We start from the raw sequence: 22,524 nt of genomic DNA, 5'->3' as shown, positions 1-22,524 counted from the left end.
TCCTGTTTAAACACCTCTCTATCATGCAGTGGCATTCATTAATGGCTTTACTTTTACTATTATCGACTCTATGCTCTATATCGTAGAGTACTATTTGCATTGTCAATTATTATATCACTGTAAATCTACAATTTCCTTTTGCAGACATTTTAAATATTCAAGTCTCCTTACTCTGTGATATGTTACAATATAAGTTTAATATTTACAATGTTATAGTGTATGTACATGGCAGTGTATAGTGTCTTTGGCAGTTTATGACAAAAAAAAAAACAATTTATTTTTTATCTATGGTTTAACGAGTTGGAACGATAATTGTTTTGACTAATTGAAAAGGTATGTACTAGAATATTATTTAGTAATTATATGAAACATATGACCTTGTGAAGGTCGTCCGTTGGCCCTGGATTCGATTCAAATCCTAAAAAAAGGATAAAGGATTCCTAACTTCAGCAATGGAGGTCTTAGAGCTGATATAATTTTAGAAAAAATAAATAAACTAAAGTACTAAATGTAGACCTAAACTTGACCGCGTTTGTCCAAAAACTCGTCTGCTGGAAAGCTATGATGTGGTTGAAGATGAAGCACGCAGACTCAGTAGGCACCTGTTTACTCTTTCACTGTTCACCCTAAAGAGACCTGGATTATAGTTCTCGGAGAATAAGGAAGCTAGATCGTTCCATACTCGGACTGTACGGATCATAAACTTTGAGTCAAAGTCTTGGTACGCCTCCAAGGATATTCTTCCTTCCTTCTCATCTTATAGAGAAACCGAGATGGTAGGATAAGGTTGTGAAGTGTGTGAAGAAAAAATTGTCAGATTCCCTACTCGCTGATGTTCAAGGCTGTTCAAAGTATCTTAGGAACTAACTGATTATCACCTATAAGTCGAACCTCACGCCTTTCTACGAAGTCAGAAGCTATAAGCCGATATTTATGACATGTCAAAGGTGACAGAGGAATTCCATACATGTCCTGACCTGTGCTTGATAAGCAACTTTACAGGTGTAAAATATTGCTTGACTTTATTCAATACATCCAGATTTTTATCTGCTAATTTAGCCTCAAGGTAGTTTAGTTAAGCGTCGAGGTAAGAGAGAGAAGAGTAAGTTAATACCAGGAGCTAAGGGTCTGTTAAATATATAGGAACACTTCGTAATAGTAAAAATAATGTAATCGGACACTTTTTGGCAAAGACAGTGAAGTATGGTATGTAAAATCATAAACTAATCAAAGTAAATAATGAGTATCGCATCGAACTTTGGAAAGATACAATCGGCTAATTTCGGCTTCGTAGAGCGTTATCTCTGTCGCACGTCTGACAAAACGTCACATAGGTAGTGTGTGTCGAAATTAGCCGATTGTCTCTTTCCAATGGTCGATGTGCAATATTTATCGCCGGGTACTGTAAATGTTTACTACACACGAAATTAAAAACTGATGAATCAAAGTAAACTTTCTATAGTATTCTCGATACATTTAAAGGGGTTTATGAAAGATGTTTGATAATAGAGAGTAAAAAGTTCAAAGACGTAAATGTATATCTCATTTGCTGACAAATCAGTGGTATATTCACACTTTTATAAGATTTTACACCTATTTCCAATCATAATAATAAATGAAGGGTACATAATTTATTAATAGTGTTGCGGTTCGTTATTAGTGGTTACTTCTTTTTTTAATTCTTCTTTTCAGCTGATAGAAGTCCACTGTAAGACACAGGTCTCCCACAAAGATCTCAGCGATGACTGATCTTTCGCTGGCCATATCCAATAACTTCAGACAACTTTACATATGTCGCCAGTCCATCTAGTGAGGGATCTACCCCCTCGTGGTTTGGACTGAGCCAAATGATATTCCAACTCTTGACTAACAGACTCTTGGCAAATATTATAGAAAGTCCTATCAGACTTCGTAATCTCCGGGAGTTTTATATGACTTTATATCACAGTAGTACAAACAATTCTTCAATAGTAAGAAAAAGACCAATATTTAGCCACTTCCGCACATGCAGTGGTAGTCGTGCAATGAAATGCACCGCCCGCCAGCCCGCTGATAAATGCGTATGCGGCAAACAACGCGAATCACACAACCGCCACCGTCAAATTACTCAACACGTGTTTCATCCCTCCACGGGGCATCTTCAGGAGTTATGTTACACCGATTAGTGCCAAACATAGAGTATTCTAAAAAAATATTAAAAAAATATTGGTCCTTTTCTTACTTAGGATGGACTTTTGCAAGGTAACGCCTGATTCCATTAAATTCTCCAATAGCTAAGTCTAGAATTCCTACCGACGGCACAATTAAAGTGAAGGCAGAACAATTGTCTTGTTCACAGGCGACGTATTTCAAATTACTGCGTAAGTCAAACAAGACATCACGTTAACAAATATCGACACAACGTGTCACTTATTCGCGGGTGCGTTTGAGAAACGAAAAACAGCTAAAGTTCTTTATTTCTGAATTATAATTATGAAAACATATTAAACTTAACTCCAACGTTACATATTAATCATATATGTCGATAGAGGTCCACTCGTATAGGCCTTTCTCAAAAATTGACACGGTGTGTAGCGCAACCTGTATTCAGTGAAATTCATTTTGTCACTTTTAATTAATTTAAAATAAAAAATTATACACGAACTAGTGCGTGTATTACACGAATGAGATTCAAGATGCGATCGCAAGATTCATCGATGTAGTAAAACCATCAACCAACGTACAGATACTGACGCACAACCTGGAGACAACAATATGGAGTAAGGATAAGGAAGTGGACACATGAACCGTAATTTTCAAAATTAGAAATCGTATTTTAATGGCCTCCGTTATCGGGGAACTCTTTTTCATCTTTATCTTGGAAGGAACAAGGTATTTTACAATTCAATATTTTCGCTTCTCTTTATATATTTTTTACATTCCTTTTTACAAGACATTGTTAGGGCGGAAAACAAACAAGACACCAATGTTTAAATAATAACTAAGTTAAGATTCAAGTTAGGAAATAGTTCAAAAGGAAACAGTAAGTTAGCTTAATAAACACAGGCAGCAAAGTAAAAAAATTACGGAAATATTACATGTAATTGTGAAAATAAAGACACGAACGCTAATCTCTGTCGAGTATAATTTCAAATTATACTAAAGTAATAAAAACAAAAATAAATAAATAAAGATTTAGGAATTGTGTTTTAAAAAATAATTATAGTTATTTAGAAATGTAAATACGTTTGTTATATCTTAAATGAGGGTCGTCAACTTTAAACTCTATGGAGCCGAAACGAGCGTAACATTTGATAAGATTATGCTTTCAATAAACATTCTTTGTGGCCAGTCGCGCCTTGTTGTTTTGAGTGATGTGTTGATTACCTCGCTAATTTCACAGCAATAAAGATATAAAGGTAATATATATGATTGTTATTATGTATTTTTGAAAAAAGAAAACAATTATCATTTGTTAAGGTACGGAACTGCGCATTAATTTAAAAGTAAAATATTTCTTTTTATTATTGGTATTTTAATGCGTTGATTAATCATCTAATATATCAATTTCTGTTGAATCAATAAATAAATTACGATGCAAATAATAAACATTTTATATCAAGATCAAAATCTTTACTTTTTATTATTATCTTTGAGTGGCAGTGAAAATATTTCTATTCCCATTCAAAATTGAGGTAGATAAATTTAACAGTTTTTCTTTTAAATATTTTATGACAATAATTTTTTAAAAGTCGAATGGCAGTGTAGAAATATCTTAAACCATTAAAATTAAGAAAAAAAGTATGTTAACTGTCATTTGTCGATTGATTTGTTTAAATGCGATTGGCCACTTATCTGTATGTTTATTTTTAATTAACGCGATAAGGGTGTTGTATAACTTAAGTGATGTTTTGTAATCTTTAAAACAAATGATTGATTATAATTTTTTAGAAGAATTACGTGATGAATGACGTTCGAAGAATTGCTCGTCTGAATTTGACGTGAGCGGGTCATACCGCTGGTAACCAAGGGCTCCTGATGCCGGAAGGTTCTTGAATAGGTACTACTAGTAGGTAGACGCGGCGTGGATATCCTTAAGTAAATCAAGTAGAAGGGGGTAGCGCAGAAACAGTTATTATATCGATCTTTAGAGATAGCTTATACTTTGCTCATGAGCGTTCGTGTATCAAAAACTTGCTTTATTCAAATATTTTAAACTAGGTTTATCAAAACAGACAATCTAGCATTCGTACTGATTTGATGATAGCGTCTGTGTGTTAGATGTATAATTAATTATGCATCATAATTATTATTTTGACTATCACCCTACCAACTGCCACTATAACCTGTCAATACGCCGGGCTATATCGGTTACATTCGTTCATCGGATCTCCTCGTTCCTGATTCAATCTCCTACAGTACTCGCGACAGCTGTATCCTTGGATCATTGAGCCACTCTGATCTTTCAATGAGATCCGAAGTGAGTCTTCTTCTTCTTTCCCTTTTCCCTTTTCCCTATTACCTTATTTGTGGTCGGGTCTCCTTATCAATTTGCGCCAGGCCATTCTATCCTGGGTTGTCTCTGCATCAAGTTGAAGGGTTTCCAGTTCCTTTCCGATATTAGACCACCACGTAGCTTTTGGACGCCCTCTCCCTCTTGGGAATTCTGGGAGGCTTAAGGCAGTTTTTACCACATGGTCATCTGGTTTTCGTTGAATGTGGCCATACCATCGCAATCTATTTTTTTGTAATGAGTTCCGGTCCGAAGTGAGTAAAAATTAATTATAGATAAGAATAAAAAAATATATACTAAACTATTTAAAACATATTTACCTCTAGATTGGCGACCAGGGGTCGGTAGACGCGGCATCGATATATCCCCACCCCCATTAGGTAGATCGAAGACATATTTAAAGTTGCGAGTAAATCACTGAATGCAGTGCAAGACCGCTCATCATGACCATCTTTGGGGGAAAAGTAGAACAAAAAAAGGAAGTGAACATTTATTCATGATCACTTCTTATTAATTGTATACCCTTCATTTATTATTATGTTTCGAAATAGGTGTAAAAATGGTGAATATACCACTGATTTTTCAGCAAATGATATATACATTCACATCTTTAAAGTTTTTACTCTCTGTTTTCTAACCCTATATAAATCCTTATCAATGTATTATCATAATTTATTATAAAATATAGATATAAAACAATTAAACGTGGTTAAATTATTTTAAAGTCATATATTGACGACTACTGTCAGGGGTGGCCACGCTATATCATAATTCGAGCCAATTTTGGAAATTTAATTTTTTTGCGAGTCTCGCAAAAGAATGTTTTTTTACAAAATTTATATTTACTTAAATTATTAAAACCTAAATAATGGCACGCGTATATGACAGCACTCCTAATGGCACTTAAGACACCGGTTAGGTAATTATGATCGGTGTTTGGATTTCGCTGGAATAATAATAATAATTATTAACACCAGTAATTTGTTTCGATATACCAGAAGCTGATATAGGTTATATAAGTTTAAATATTGAAATAATTCGACAATCAATCGGAGCCAAAAATAATCGTTCAAAGAGCTACATGTGGTTCGCGAGCCGAAGTTTGGTCACCCCTGACCTATATATACCGTCCCGATGGTTGATATTTTGGTTACAGATCTGCACAATGACTTCGCGAAAACCGGTGACGAAGAAGTTGATAAACAGTCCGGAATCGTGTGTTGATGATAACTTGCGAGGCGTGGTGGCGATTTATCCCAACCTGCGTTTACATCCCAAACACAGGGTGATCACCTTGAGGACGAAGGTAAAATCTCTATCACCATATCTTTTTTATAAATATACTAAGGGGTAACGGAATAACGATTTAAAGAAATCAAATATTGTGATTGTTTATTATTAGGCTTGTTGTTTTTACTTTTGTTAGTGGGTAAATAATATAAAGCTATGATCAAAAAGTAAGTTTAATTTGTTTATAAAATGTAAAATCATTATTTATTCTTCCAAATAAATTTCATCTCCTTCAAAGTGATCCCGCTAAAACCCGATAAAACGCTTTTTTCAGTCGAAATACTCCTTTTCCGCTATACCCTTCAAGAACTGCTACGGTTTGCTTTTATCTCCTCAATTGTGTCAAAATGGCATCCCCGCATTGGTCTATTGAGTTTTCTGAATAGCTAGAAGCCACAAGGAGCCAAATCAGGCGAATACGTTGGTTGCGGAACGATATGAGTAGAGTTTCATCGAACAATCGAGACTTGAACCACAAAATATCTTTTAACCCTTTCCACTCCAATGTCGAGTGTCACTCGACACTGATTTTGTTCCACAAGCTCCACTGTCGAGTGATACTCGACATAGTGCAATACTTCTTTTTGCGGAAAATATTAAAACAGGAAAGATTTTTGTTCCTAAAATGTTTGAATCACGAATGAATGAAACATATTCTAGAATTGCAAGATACTATAATTCAATTAAATTTTATCGATGCTACATAACAGCCTTGGAGTGGAAAGGGTTAAAATTGTTTGGATTGAACGAAATGATATTACAACTTTTAACAAACAGACGTTTGGGAAATGTTATAGACAGTTCTACCAACACAGGGAAAAAATTATCTGTCTTCCTAAAGTCCGGGTATTTTAAATGACAATTTCATCTTACTTTTTGATTGGGTAAAATGATATCCAAAATAGCAAAAAGGAAAAGATAATATAGTTAAGCAAGAAAAGGACCAATATTTAGCCACTTCCGCACATCCAGTGGTAGTCGTGCAATAAAATGCACCGCCCGCTAGCCCGCTGATAAATGCGTATGCGGCAAACAATGCGAATCACACAACCGCCACCGCCAAATTACTTAACACGTGTTTCACCCCTCCACGGGGCATCTTCAGGAGTTATGTTACACCGATTAGTGCCAAACACAGAGTCTGCATGTGCGGAAGTGGCTAATATTGGTCCTTTTCTTGCTTGGGATGGACTTCCGCGAGGTAACGCCTGATTTCATTAGATAATATAGTTGTTTTAAAGTATTATATTGTAGTATTAAAGTGTAAACTTTCCTTTTAAATTTAATGATGTATTTAAAAAAATATCAGAGCATAGGGTAAGTTTTATCTGGTCTTTGTTTTTGATCGGAACACTAAATATAAAGATAAATATGTTACTCCTTTCTCTTATTTCAAATGCCTTTTTCTTTTCAAAACTTTACGAAACTTTTCATTCGCAGTCCGACTCCGGAAGAGTGGCCATCCTCGGCGGAGGAGGTTCCGGACATGAGCCTTTTGCTGCAGGTGGGGAATTCAAATCCTAAATTATTAACTAATTACTCTAATCTGTCATCTTTTTTATCCCGAATGGCAAGAGTTTAATGTCATATACAAAAATAATGTCACTAGATGGCATTGTGTCCACATTGCGATTATATTAATCTTATATTTATTTACTTTATTGGAGATAACAGTAACAAAAGGCAATAAGAAAGTACAAACTTAGAAATATAAAATTAGTTACAATCGTTACCTTATAACTATCTCACTAAGAACATTTAATGATTTAAAATCAAACAATGACAAAACAAAGAAAAACATTAATAAACAGGGATCAAAGATCCAGCGCGTTCTGCAGATCACACCGCAATAATTACGAGTCACAGCAAGCCGTCATGTTCCAATGAGGTTTAAATTTCATAGTGTGTATTCAATAATTTCGAACGAAATTGTCTTTTAAAAGATACGAGAGAGCACGAAAATATATAATATCACTAATATATGAATTGTGGAGGTCACATATCCTGTATAATGGTGCAGGTTTACCGATATTTGTTTTAGCCGTTGATAAAAAAAGAGATCTAGAACGCGTTCTTGCTGCAGGAATTCGAAAGTTTACCTCAGATAACAGTTCCGAACAGTTAACATGGCCACCACAAATATTTTTAAGTGTAGTGGTAGTGTATATATGTTATAATAAAATCTTTAGTCTAGGATGGCCAAAGCTCCTTGATAATACAAGCCATTTTTAAAGTACTAACTTTTATTTGATTAAATATGTAGGTACTTCGAGAAAATATATATGTACACACAACGCAATTTGAGGATTCGGATTGGTCGCCATCTTGATGACTGAAACAAAATTTTACTCTGCATGAACTTAATGTAATTATTGTCAATTTCGATCAGTATCAAATGTACCATCTTGTAGGTCTAGTGGGATCTGGGATGTTGGATGGCGCGGTCGCTGGTGGTGTGTTTGCATCACCACCCACCGGACACGTGCTGTATGGAATCGCTCATCTACACAAGTATAACTCAGGTAAGCTTTCATCATCATTTCAGTGACGGAAGCGACCTGCATCTAGAATCTTCCGAAGACTGAATTTATAACTGGTCTCAACTCCAGAACCTAAAAATCTAAACGAAAGTTTCGATAAGGAGTAAATATAGGCCTGCATATTTTAGTAACGATGCAAAAGAAGAATGTGTTGACAGAGAGAAAGAGAACATCAGTTGTTCTTATACGCAGCAGAAGACGTGGATGTCAGATGAGGTTATACCACACCCTCCTCCAATATCTTTAACTTGGACCTGGACTGATTCGTAGTGATCCAATGCACGTATGTCCTGACTTCATGGTAGCTAGCAAGCAAATCATCTTCGCGTCTCTATTACTTATGACTGAGACCAAAGGAGTTTTGACCAATAAGCTAGTTTGATCAAATTCGCCCCATTCTCAATTCAAAAGTTTCTAGGGTCGTACAAATCGCGGAGAACCGGAACAGAGAGATAAACATCCCAAAAGACAAGACAACAAAATTATAGACGGCACGATCTACAGCATCGGGGAAATGGCGCAAGGAAGAGGGCTGCAGTTCTACTCTGAGATTTTCAGGCAATAGATCACCGCTTTTGAAACTATGAAGCTATGCAAAGGGATTTACAATGACTGCCCGGCATAATATGTATCGTTTTAAGATTTTTGAGAACATAAGACGATTTACAATAGTTGCAGTTTTGACTAGTAAATCTTTTAGACATCTTAACTATAACTAACTGTAAATCAAATGGTGCCAACGACTTTTGATAAATAATTTTAATTTTACAATTTTTCTCTATACATATATTGTATTTGAGACACATTGGCACGCCACGTTCACTTTTCTCCCGAATTTAACTTTCGGTGTACCCCGAAATTCTAGGAAAGATTTTAATGTGCCGTAGATGAGAAAAGGTTGTGGAGCACTGGAATAAACAATGGTAGTAAATATCGTCATAAATGAAGTTAACAGTTTGATAAATCTTGACATTTCTTTTTATATCACCATCACCATTATTTCAAGTTCAACAAATCCACTGTTGGACATAGGCCTCTTCCAGAGAGATCCAATAGAATCGGTTGGAAGCGGCCTGTGTCTGTATCATTTCATTGCCTTCACAACCGAAGAGTATCCCATGATGGATTTACCTTCGAGACAAAACCAGGACTTGCAAATCACATCGCAGGAAGTTAAACAACGACCTTCAATATCCGTATCTTGGTACTATTGTAAACAAGCGCTAAAAGCCGTTCGTTTTTACATTGGGCCTACTCCACCAGTCCCGTAAAGATGGTGTAATGGTGATTATTGTTACTGTTTCAGGCGGAGTCATCGTTATCCTTGGAAACTATACCGGGGACAGACTTAACTTCGGAAAAGCAATAGAGAAAGCAAAAATTGCCGGTATGAAGGTAAAAGAAAATACAGACATTCTTTTTGTACTTTTTATTTCTTACGTCTCATATTCATCACCATTTCAGGTGTGGGGCGTCCATTGCTAGAAATAGACCTGATGACGATTGTGATGGCTTTCACAAACACACTTGAAAGCTGTATTATTACATAAAAGCTCTTTATCGTATAGTGGATTTTTTTTCCGAAAAAAAAAATCATTATTCGTCATCATTTCAACTATAGACGTCCACAGCTGGACATAGATCCGATGAACTTAATAAAGCAAGAAAAGGACCAATATTTAGCCACTTCCGCACATGCAGTGGTAGTCGTGCAACAAAGTGCACCGCCCGCCAGCCCGCTCATAAATGTGTATGCGGCAAACAATGCGAATCACACAACTGCTACCGCCAAATCACTCAACACGAGTTTCACCCCTCCACGGGGCATCTTCGGGAGTTATGTTATACCGATTAGTGCCAAACACTGAGTAACGCCTGATTCCGTTAAAAATTTAATAAAGCAGATCTATATTGCGCTTGTCGACCCGTGGTGTTTACTTCTTCATCATTTTTTCAGCCTATAGACGCCCATTGCAAGATATAGGTCTCTCTTAAATGATCGCAATTACCGGTCTTGCACTGCACTGTCAAAACACGTAGTAGATCTGGGTGTTTTGACAATGGGACTAGACTATCCACGTCGCGTCTACCGGCTTGTGATCGCCACTACAAACCTGCCTTTTCGCCCTAACGGCCAACGGTTGCCCACTGCCATTTCTTACAACCTTGGTTCTTCTGTAGATCTCTTTTTCTGATCCAATTTTGCATCGAAACTCTTGGTATAGTTCTGTTTATTGTTCTTTGAGTGACTTACTAACTACTAAGCCTTCTTAAAAGTGTATGTTTTAAAAGAAAGATAATATTCGTCAAGGTTTGCATGAAGGCAGCAGTTTTAATGATCAGGAAAAGATATGTCAAAAGATTAAACTGATTCCTGATCTAGTCAATGTTTGTTTTATAAATCCACGTGTGGTAAATGAGAAGTTATTAAAAAAAATTCTGTATACTTCAAGGTTGAAGGATTGATAGTTGGAGAGGATGTCGCTTCTAGCCACAATAAGACAGGCGGCCGAAGCATGGTGGGGGAAGTTATCTTCTATAAGGTACGTTTATTCATGTTATGCTAGAAGTTTCTGTGGTTTTTCGTCATAAGCTAACGCGGTCTACAACTTTGACTACGTTCCTTTCAAAGTCCGTCTATTGTCTGTTGAAATAAAACTAAGTACGCAAACAGCAAATGATTAAATTAAACTCTTCGTTAATTGCCAGCTATGTCTTGTTCATCTTTCTACGTATCTGACCCATCTACCATTGTCAGTACTTGTTATTACAATTTATTGATGAGAAAAATCAAACATTTCCAATGTTTTTTCTGATGAAATCTTTTTTAGGGCGACTTAAAAATAATATTTAATTGCGTCAGTGTTTTGTGTGTTTTAGTTATGCGGGGCCATGTCTCAAAGGGGATACGACTTGCTGAGCATTCGGGACATGGTGTTGGAAGCCAACAAGCGCATGGCCACCCTCGGTGTTTGTCTGACCGCTTGTTCTTTACCTGGTAAGATTTATTGTCTTTCCTCGTCACCGTCCCTCATACATCAATGTCCTTCACTTCATGTTTTTTCTGACTTTTCTTTAAGGCTGGCAATCCCTCTAGCTGGAAGACCACGGCTTGATTTGCGATTTGAGAGTTGAGCATTTAGACTAGAGCGCCCGAGAGAACCGAACCTTGATTTGACCGATTGCTATAACCTTCAGTTCTACCACTTTGGAATGCATTAGAGCTACGAGAAGCCAGCCAGCATAGCAATTCCAGCAAGGCTTCTATCTGCTTTGATCTGGGATTAGCGTATGATACGATCTTGTTTCCAACGACATCTGTTGGCTATCGTAAAGCGACGATGAGGTTGTGAAATTTACTTTAGTTAGGCTAACATTTCTATCACTTTGGAAGGCGTTAGCACTGGAAGAAGAAGTTGGTAGTGGAAGAGATTCAGGTAATGATTCCATCTAGAATAATCGGGTTCGTTCGTCTCTCGGTCTTAGAAATTGTGTCGTTGTTTAAGCACACAAATTGTGACGAAAAGCTTAAAATATGAAAACCTTAAAAAAATACAAAAGACTAAAATGGTCCTTTTGTAGGTCAACCTCCGTTATTCGAAATAAGCGATAACGAGATGGAACTCGGTGCAGGAGTGCACGGTGAAGCTGGCATCAAGAAAATGAAGCTGGGCACAGCTAAAGAAGTCGTCAAAATGATTCTAGATCAGGTAGACCGTTATTCCATATTTACTGGTAAGACTTTAAATATGTCATCGATCGACCTATTATGAACTTACCCAGGCAACGCCTGCAAACAATGGAACTCGTTGGATGCGGCTGGCGCGAGAGCGGTTTTTTTTTAAACTAGTTTTAAAAAATTTCCTCTTATATAGTCAGAGCCTATGTATTTCTGTTTACAATTTCTAGACAGAGGGGGGAAATCCTACATAGGATGCTTGGAAATGGAAGGCCCAGGCAGTGTCAGATTCTTACTGCGCAAGACCGGTTGTGATGGTTACCTTTGGGGAAGGTATAGTCCTTCCTTGCAATGATCGTCTATCGGTTGATATAATGATGATGTTTCACGGGCATTTTACATTCATATCATTATTTTTGGACATAAATAAATACCGTTTATCCATTAGCATTTCTATAATATTTGACTTGGACAAGAAAGTCATCGAAATGATCCTAAACCCGGTATGATAGTAGATTTAAATTTCATGTTTACCGGAATTTTTAGGTTTGGATTTTATAAGGCATTTGATGAAGCATTAGGTGTAGCAGATATATAGTTGTTACATGTATATGTTCCACAGATTCAAGAACCTATCCAGTATGTTTTTGAAAGCATTCAGTGTCACCTATACTAAATGCTTTCTGAAAATAAGGAACAACAAGATTGAACGTAAATTGGTTCATAGGCTTTATTTTATGAGACTGTTCAGATAGCTTTAGAGCGTCTCCTGACAAATGGACTTATTTCCTTGAATATCTTGAAAACAAGGTGCATCGTAATATCCTTGTCTATTTAGAAACGTTAATTTTTATTTATTTATTTACACTATACTGATGATAATTAAAAAAAGAAACAATTTATATAAAAGTACAAGTGGCGGTCTAATCTCACAAGGAGATCTCTACCAAACAACCTTTGGATGGAGATGAGAAACACGAAGAGGGCAGTTTAGGGTGTACATACATACAAATACATACACTACTACTGTTACATATATATAAATATATATTAAATTTATTTGTCTGAAGGTAATAGATAATCTTAAGCTGAATGCTGGTGACAGAGTGGTGGTCACCATCAATAATCTGGGCGGAACGTCGGTCTTGGAGATGAACATTATTAGCGCTGAAGCCAAGGATTATCTAGGTGAGTTTAACACTAAATCTGAATTATGATATATTGGTATATACCACAAGTCGGTACGAGTCGTAGGTAGAACCTCACTAGAACAGGAAGGCGAAAGCATTTTCCTGACGTAAAATGAAAAAGTAAGAAAAGGACTAATAAATAACTACTTCTCCTATGTAGCAGTAGTCGTGCAATTGCATTCGTAATGTTACACTGATTAGTGCCAACGAGTGTGTGTGTGTGTGTGTTTTTTTTTATGGCCCCCGCTATTGGGGGCCTCCTTTGCCTCCTCCCCTCTATCTTTGGTGGGACAGGGACTTTACGGGCAATTTATTTTTTCACATATTTATTATTTCCATTCTCTCCTTTCGTTATTCACATATTATTTCAATCCATTCTTTCATGCCACATTTCTGCTGTCTTTCCCTTTTATTTTGTGACCTTTCATTCCTCCCTCATTACATGTTACATTTTATCTTTATTTCTTTTCGTTTACATTTTTATCACATTTTATACCACATTTTAACGAGTGTGTGTTTGGCACTAATCGGTGTAACATTACTCCTGAGGATGCCCCGTGGAGAGGTGAAACACGTGTTGAGTGATTTAAAATTGGTAGTTGTGTAATTCGCATTGTTTGCAGCATGCGTATTTATCAGCGGGCTGGCGGGCGGTGCATTTCATTGCACGACTACTGCTACATAGCGGAAGTAGCTATATATTAGTCCTTTTCTTACTTAGGATGGACTTCCGCAAACTAACGTCTGAATCTATTAGATAAAATGAAAAAGTTACACGATCACCGTCAAATCTAACGGACAGTTCAGGTTATATTAGTTTTGTATGAGAAACAGCTCGTATACACTAGTGTTTAATAAATTAGCGGACTATATGACGAATAAGTCCGAAAATCACCGCCCAGTCTGATTATAAAAAAAAACTCTAACCTATCGAACACAGTCACCCTGGAAAGGTGGAAGACTAGGTTCGGAGGCAGCAATGAGATAAGACGTGACGTGGTGGCCATGGTTTGTTTCTTTCTGTGACCAAGCGGGCAAATATATTGTCAAATGTCTCAAAGGAAACAACACTCAGATGGCAGCACGGCTTCTCACAAATAATTAGTAAAAATAATTAAAAATACAAGAACCTTATTGGAATTTAATTCGAAACATTATTATAAAAGTTCGTAGCTATGTCATGGCGCTGAAATAAAAAGTAAACCGAAAGAACAGCTTAAGTATTTAAAAAGTATGCTAACATCACGCTGATGTTCTTTCGAAAAATAAAACTGGATTGAACAAGTTGGAAGAGGCTTTGCTATCTTTCGCCTTAAATAAAGTCTAGCACAGTGTTTCTCAACGTGGGGCCCACGCAAATCAATCGTAAGGTGGCAAATTTGAAAGTGGACTTGACACGAGTTTAACCCTTTCGCTTTAATATTAAATATGTATTTGATACATAGGCGTAAATATTTTAGAAAGGCTATAGTGGGGTATAGCATATAAAGGTTGAAAAATATTGGTTTAGTACCTAACAGGGTCCCAAAGTCCAGTTCTAAGATATTACTGGTTTTTATCACAAAAAATTTGATGACTCCTTCAGAATCAAAGAAGATAAGAGTGGAAAGAATCTTCGCGGGACATCTGAAGACTTCGCTTGAGATGCACGGCTTCCAGATCTGCCTTTTGCATCTGACCAAAGAGCACGGCGACCTGTGGCTGGAACTACTGGACTCTCCCACAGAAGCTCTAGGATGGACTGGAGGTCTGGCTTCGAAGAGGGAAGAGGATGACCACGGAGATGATGATAGTTTGCTGCAAACTGATGGAATTAAGGTTGGGTTCTTTTGATATTAAATGTTCCATAGATCGCTGGATACCAGACTAAATTGACCGTTTTGTTGAGGAATGATCTTCATAGGCAAAACACTTTTTCTGTGCGCTCGGCACCAAAGATAAAGTTGTTGTTGAAGATGACCGACTTCCTTCGATTATATGGCAGGGATATGACGCTAGAGATGTGCTACTACAATGTGTTTGTTACGATCGCATATTTATCGGTAAATTAAATAAATAACTTATTCTAGGAATACAGTTCGGTTTTGTGCATCTGACACAATAAGTGTGGCGAGTAAGAGTGGCGAATGTGAAGGAAGTGTCTAAAAGATCATCTATACGGTAGAATAAAACTTTATGGCCGTTAACTTGCCAAGTGGAGATCAGAGACCAACAAATATAGCGTAAAATGTCCACACGCAAGGTAGACGACCATGACAAAGTCATCAGAAGATGCTTCAACTTGTTTTCTACCCGTCTTCAGCAGTGGACGTGATACGACTAAAATGATGATGATGTTAACCTTTAACTGTGGACGCGCGGTCTCACAGACCGCTTGCAGTTTATAATTTTTGTGTTTACCCCTTTCCCATTGCTCCCCGCGTTTAATACTCTCAGTAACTTTAGTTTTAGTGCCGAAACGTATGTTGAGATGAGAGGTTGTGACGGAGGCCACAAATTAGCTGAGTTATTTTACTTTATACTTTAACCGCGGTCTGTCGGACCGCACGTCCACGTTTCCTGCTTAAATAATATAAACGGAGATTTTGTTTAATTTGATTGTTTTATGTTATTTTCATTCAAAATGTCAATGAATATTGAACGAGAAGATGGCCTATGCTAATTTTTATCGCATTCTTGACTTGTGAGGTATAAATGCTCATGTACTACACAATAAGCACCAGAGACAAAAAATAGAAAGTGGAGTATTCCTAAAAAAAATAGCACGATCTTTAGTCGTTCCGCATATGCAAAGACGAGCAATAAAACCAAATATTTCAAACGAATTGAAAATGACAATGAGGCGATTTTTATTAGGGGCAGATATGCTCCTCGATGAACCCCCCCTAGCCAGGAGAGTGATTCATTAAAGCGAAAAACATGTCGTCTTTGTCCACCAAAACTAAAAAGAAAGTCCAATTACACTTGTATAAGTTGTAGGCAGGTCATATATTTACAGTGTTCCAAACCCTTGTGCAAGGACTGCCAATAATTTTAAACAATTGGACCAATGTCAAAAATTTTGTATTTTAATTTGAGTAGACTTTTATTCGTTTTTATATTAGGTTAGACCTTAAATTTATCGTTTTGATTGTTATTTTTTCGAATAAGTTTAATTCATTCGAGTTTTTCGTCCTAAAATTGATCTCTAGTAAATGTATGCCAATAAGTGCCTTTAATTGTTAGAATGCTTTATTTTATTTACAAATAAAGAAAGATTGATTAAAAGCCTCGAAATTATTTAATTTCAATATACCTAAAAAACAATAATTACAAAAGTGTACAAATAAAATTAATATTTACGTAATATTTGGACTTCAGAACATAGCGGTCCGAGAGACCGCGCGTCCATGGTAGTGTGACAAAAAAATGACGTCCATAGTTAAAGGTTAAAAGAGAATTAAAAGAAGATAGATGATCTGATAGAAGAAAAAAAAGGCCCTTACTGAAACAGCGATATCTTTCGCGGTTTTTATAGTCTTTACAAAACATCTTAATAACAAAATTTTATTTTTTAAACCAAGAGCTAACTAAGAAGTTTTTAAATTAAGACCTCATTTGGTTTCCAATCGTAAGCCAGATGTTTCCAGAGCGATCATTTTTCTTTTCAAATTTTTGCTTTTAATTTGATGTTGTCTGATTTTCCTTTCTACAATATTGTACGAGTATATAATAAAATTTTAATGTTGTATCATCTATATAGGAACACATTACAAAACCATTATTTATACAGTAACTTTTAATGTACTTTTCACTTATGTGTACTGCTGGTGTACATTAATAAATAAAACAGGTATCCATAACCTAAACAATTTAGTAATATCACTAAAATTTTAGTAGTGTGTCAAATGTAACTGTGAAATATTTTTACAAATAGAATATTAAAACCTAATACGTGGTGTTTATTCTATTATCAGACGCTATCAGGACCAATCCTCGGCTTCAAGGAGCAGGAGATCTTACGTGGAAGCCTATCCGCTGCTGCCCAGCGACTAGTGGAGAACGAGCAACTCCTCAACCGTCTTGACTCTGGATGCGGGGATGGCGACTGTGGAATTACACTAAAGAAGTTTGCCCTCGGTTAGTGTTACATAAAAATGTAATTATCTTAACTATAGTGATATTTATTCGATGTGTGTTCTTATCAGCCTTTGGACGCCTACTGCAAGGCATGGGTCTCCCAGATAGATCATCACGAACACCAGTCTGACGCTGCTTGCATCTAGCGAATTCCCATTACCTGAATCAATTCCCATGATCCATGTCGTCGATCCACTTGATGAAGGGGCCTATCTACACCACGTTTACCTGCTCGTACCCAATACTACTTCAGACGTGCAATTGTTCAAGCTAGATCGTCGTATTACCTCAATTATGAGTCTCGCAGAGAAAATCTGACTTTAACCTTCTCCTCTCCTTGTTATGTTACATATTTTTTATAGTCGTTTCCCTTATATGTGGGGCAATGACGTTGCAATGTGGGTATAATTTTTTTTCATATCTTATTGTTCTTTCTTTACAAATTCTTTCTTTATTTTCCTCACGTGCTTCACTAAATCTTTTATTCTTCACGTCTCCTTTTATTCCTCATCTACATTCCTCATTACATTGGTTTTTATTACGCATAATAGTATATTGTTTTCTATATTTAAAATTTTTACATATACTTAGTCAATGACGCGTAGAATTGATCTTACTCTTATTATCATTCAAGTTATGTTTTCTTGTAGTCGGAATTTACCGGACACTTTATTTTATGTTGATCATTGCTTTTGTTTCTAGCAATGGACTTTTTCACTACCTTTCTGCAAAGCCTTGTCCATCTCAACTTAGAGATCAACATTACTTATTGTTAGCTTGAACTTTAAAAGTATTTGTAAATCTTTATCAGCGACGCTGTCGTATTTGAAGACGGCGTCAGTCGAATACCCGTCAAACTTGTTGTGGCAGCTCGCGGAGATGGCGGAAACGGATATGGGAGGCACTTCCGGCGGCATCTACAGCCTGGGATTAGCGGCCGCCTCCCTGTCAATTGGAAGGTATCTTATTCATCACTAATATATTACGGGTGAACAATTTTCAAATGCATCATCGCGGAACAGAAACTAACTTGTTTGACAAAATTTTTCAATATCTAATTTTATTTATATTTAATGGAATTAGGCGTTACCTTGCGGAAGTCCATCCTAAGTAAGAAAAGGACCAATATTTAGCCACTTCCGCAAATGCAGTGGTAGTCATGCAACAAAGTGCACCGCCCGATAAATGCGTATGCGGCAGACAATGCGAAACACACAACCGCCACCGCCAAATCACTCAACACGTGTTTCACCCCTCCACGGGGCATCTTCAGGAGTTATGTTACACCGCTTAGTTCCAAACACAGAGTCAGTTATACAACTGTTTGTTTTTCGAAACAAAATAAAAAAGTGATTGTACTGTATTATTTCAGTGCGACATCCAACACTCCAGCCAGCTGGTTGTCAGCATGGGAGAATGGAATGGCCGCCATCACTAAATATGGTGGGGCAGAGCCTGGTGACAGAACTATGGTAAGCCAAAACAGTATGCTATTGCACTGGGAATTTGACACTAAATGTTTTAAGAGGTAGCTAGTTTAGAACAATCTTCTTTTGCTGCCTCACACAAATATAACCGCGATGGCCTGGCCTCGTCGACCCTATGCCATCGTTCCAACTGCTGGAAGTCGACCCACGCTGCGTCATGTCATCACCTCTTGAAAATATTTTGGCCCCAATGGTGATCAGTTGGACGAGCAATGTGCCCCGCCTACTGCCAGACGAGCAATTCTTAAACCCACTTCGGAGACCTTGGTTCTTCTGCCTTCTCGAAAATAATATTGAAAGATTATGTATATGTGTATATATAAGTATTATTGTATATATAGTAATTGTATGCATGTTTAAGTGTATATACATATATATATATATATATATATATATATATATATATATATATATATATATTTATATAAGTATACATGTGGGTGTATAGTATATGTATGAACGTACAACCAAAATTTAATTGTATGAACATACTATGTATAGTGAACGTACTATGTACGTATTATGTATTTGTATGAACGTACAACCAAAATTGCCCTCTCCTTAGTGTTTCTCAATTAATTAGCCATTTAGAAAATCGAGATTAGTTAAAGTTTAACATCTGACCACTTAATATCACGTGATCCGCTGTTCAGAAAACAATTTACTTTTCCGATCAGATTTCTATGATTATGACGATGAAGATACGATATTTGGCATATTGTTCTAGCTGGACACTCTACATACCGCAGCGGCCGCCTTCAGAGACAACTTGGAGCAAGATCTGAAGACTCTTCTCCTGAGGACTGCAGACGCTGCGGAAACTGGCTGTCGTTCCACCGCTGATATGACAGCTAGGTAATACTATATGTCGTACTAAGTACGCCCGCTCAAAACTCCAACACAAAGATTGCCGGGAACATATGACGAATTTTACGATCGAGCCAGTCGGGGCTGACGGCGCGAAATTAAAAACGTGCAATTAAGTCAATAAAGTTATTAGGGCTATATTGCGCGTTGGTTTATTGCATCTTTCACTGCAGCGGCATGCGAGAAGATAAAATAAGGAAGGAAGTTCTTGAGAAGGTGGAGTTTTTCGGCTGATACATTATCAGGTGACGAAATGAAGTAAAGACCGTACTGAAAATACTGAGGTATTTCGCGTTGTTAAGGATGTTATGCCCGAATAGTGAATATTCGACCATTGGTTTGCACCAAGAACAAGCTGATTTCCATAAACTATTTCTTATCATAGCTTAAAATTATAAACAGGGCCCAATTACCCTGGTATAAATACAGGTATAAAAGCTATAAATTTATTTCTAACGGTTTGTTTCAATTGACCACTCTGACATATACAACATTATTTTTTTCTTTTGGATTGCGAGGGGCCAATAACTTCTAGCAGGATATAGTCCACAGGAACAGATAGTAAAAAATAACTAATTTTAATAAGTAGTAATCCGAATTTTAAAAACACTTTTTCTTACTTTATCTATAATTTCTGAAACCATTGTTTTTTGGAAAGGATGTAACATATTTTAATTCATAGTTATCGACCTATACACCTACAATACCCGGCGATAAATATTGCACATCGACCTTTGGAAAGAGACAGTCGGCTAATTTCGGCTTCGTAGAGCATTATCTCTGTCGCACGAAATACAAACAGTCCGGTATCTATTAGGAGCTGTTAAAACAAGTATCATTTGCTACTTTTGATAATTATTTTTATTCTTTGTATAAAATATACCCAAACAAAAATGATATGGTAAAATGCAAATAACGGAGAATTAGAATTATTATTATTCTTATTACAATGTCTCATTTTAACAATAGGTATAATGGCGTTTATTACGTTCAGTTTTAATTTTTCTAAACAATGAAATACGTAAACATAATGTGAACATGTTTTTTTTATTTAATTTTATTCCAACTTTAAGTCACCACTTATAAGAAATATTGTTAAAAAAAGAAGCAAACTATACTTGTTTTAACAGCTCCTGATAGATACCGGACTGTTTGTATTTCGTGCGACAGAGATAACGTTCTACGAAGCCGAAATTAGCCGACTGTCTCTTTCCAAAGGTCGATGTGCAATATTTTTTGCCGGGTACTGTACCCCTTTAAAGCTTTTACATCTATAATCAATCACCCTGTATTATTCTAATTTCTACATTTACTTAAATGTCTTGTTATTTTTTCACACAGGGCCGGACGTGCGTCGTATGTATCCAGCGAGTACGTACAAGACGAAGACGCAGGCGCACGAGCTGCAGCTATCTGGCTACAAGCTATTCTCAACTTTATTGCTGATGCTTATTAGGTGTATTTTATATTGCAATGAAATATCTAGATACAAGCCATTTTAAACTTTGTAGTAGACGCTTATAAGATACATTTTACATTATCAAGAAACCGCCGAAAACATAAAATTTAAACGAGCGACTTTCAACCGTACGGTATAACTCTTCTTCTTCTTCTTCCTTCCCTTTATTTGGGGTCGAGTCTCCTTATCAATTTGCGCCAGGCCACTCTATCCTGGGTTGTCCCTGCATCAAGTTGAACCGTACGGTATAACAATAAGGAGTATTTTGCATTGCACATATGTGGCCATCTATAAATTTATAGTCTGTGGTATTTAGGTGCGTTTTGCATCGACACGTATACAATCAAACTTGTTAGTACAAGAACGCGGTGGTTTGCATTCGGACTACAAGTCATTGTCAACTTTATAGCAGATGCTTATTAGGTATATTTTGCGTCGCGCTTTCCGTTCAGAAAAACAATTGCTAAAACATTTATAGTACCCGGCGATAAATTTTGCATATCGACCTCTGGAAAGAGACAATAGGCCAATTTCGGCATCATAGAACATTATCACTGTCCCACTTTATTTCGTGTGACAGAGATAGCGCTCTACGAAGCCGAAATTATCCGACTGTCTCTTTCGGATGTTGTAGATGTATAGGTCCTTAACTATGAATGAAAATATGTTACATCCTTTCCAAAAAACAATAGTTTCAGGTTTCAAGGTCGATGTGCAATATTTATCGCCGGGTATTGTAAGTTCATTAGATAAATGACGTACGAGCTATCTTTAACTTTATAGTCCGAGGTAATTAAGTTCATTTCGCATTGATACATATACAAGACATTTGTGAATATTTTTAAAACCTTAATATTATTATACGGTGCAGCTTTTCGCCAACATCCATAGACTATTATGTATAATTAAAATTATATTGCTCATTAATTGAATTATGAGATTATTTTAAACTTTTATATTTAGTTTTTTATATTACATTTAATATATATTAAATACACAATGAATTTAATTATTTTTCATTTATTTTTGGCCAAAAAAATGTAATGGCTCTGAGAATCTTCAAGGAATTCTAAATAGCTGTACAAAATAACAACATCATAAACAACTTTTTAGTAAATGCAGAAGATATTCCGTAAAAGCAGGAAATATTCCGTAAAAGTAGCAAATATTTCGTAAAAGCAGGAGATATTCCGTAAAAGCAGGAGATATTCCGTAAAAGCAGGAGCTATTCCGTAAAGGCAGGAGATACTCCGTAAAAGCCGTAGATATTTCGTAAAAGCAGGAGATATTCCGTACAATCAGAAGGTACCTTTAAAACATAATTTAATTTCCATTTTTGTATTACAAAAAATATCATCTATTATTCAGCTGATAGACGTCCACTGCAGGGTATAGGCTTTC

General features: G+C 36.4%; 1 protein-coding gene across 2 annotated transcripts; it reads left to right on the top strand.

The window, feature by feature from the left end:
• Positions 1–244: 244 nt before the first annotated feature.
• Positions 245–22,173, top strand: LOC137932690 (triokinase/FMN cyclase-like). 2 transcript variants are annotated; one of them, XM_068776332.1, is made up of 15 exons: positions 245–333; positions 5,649–5,798; positions 7,223–7,286; positions 8,194–8,304; positions 9,629–9,717; positions 10,776–10,865; positions 11,203–11,320; positions 11,905–12,032; positions 13,072–13,189; positions 14,777–15,009; positions 17,148–17,310; positions 18,122–18,269; positions 18,683–18,782; positions 19,525–19,652; positions 21,006–22,173. In XM_068776332.1, exons 2-15 carry the CDS (start codon positions 5,658–5,660, stop codon positions 21,118–21,120), a joined length of 1,746 nt encoding a protein of 581 aa, XP_068632433.1. In that variant the 5' UTR covers positions 245–333; positions 5,649–5,657; the 3' UTR covers positions 21,121–22,173. The 2 variants fall into 2 exon arrangements, with proteins under 2 accessions (XP_068632433.1, XP_068632431.1); XM_068776330.1 differs by lacking the exon at positions 245–333 and adding an exon at positions 3,315–3,398 and having other exon boundaries at positions 21,006–22,172.
• Positions 22,174–22,524: the final 351 nt, after the last annotated feature.

Source organism: Battus philenor, unplaced genomic scaffold (genome assembly GCF_028537555.1).
Source record: "Battus philenor isolate CCGP_79_NKW_IND1 unplaced genomic scaffold, ilBatPhil1.0.hap1 SCAF_12, whole genome shotgun sequence".
NCBI lineage: Eukaryota > Metazoa > Arthropoda > Insecta > Lepidoptera > Papilionidae > Battus > Battus philenor.
This window is presented reverse-complemented; position numbering and strand designations above follow the sequence as displayed.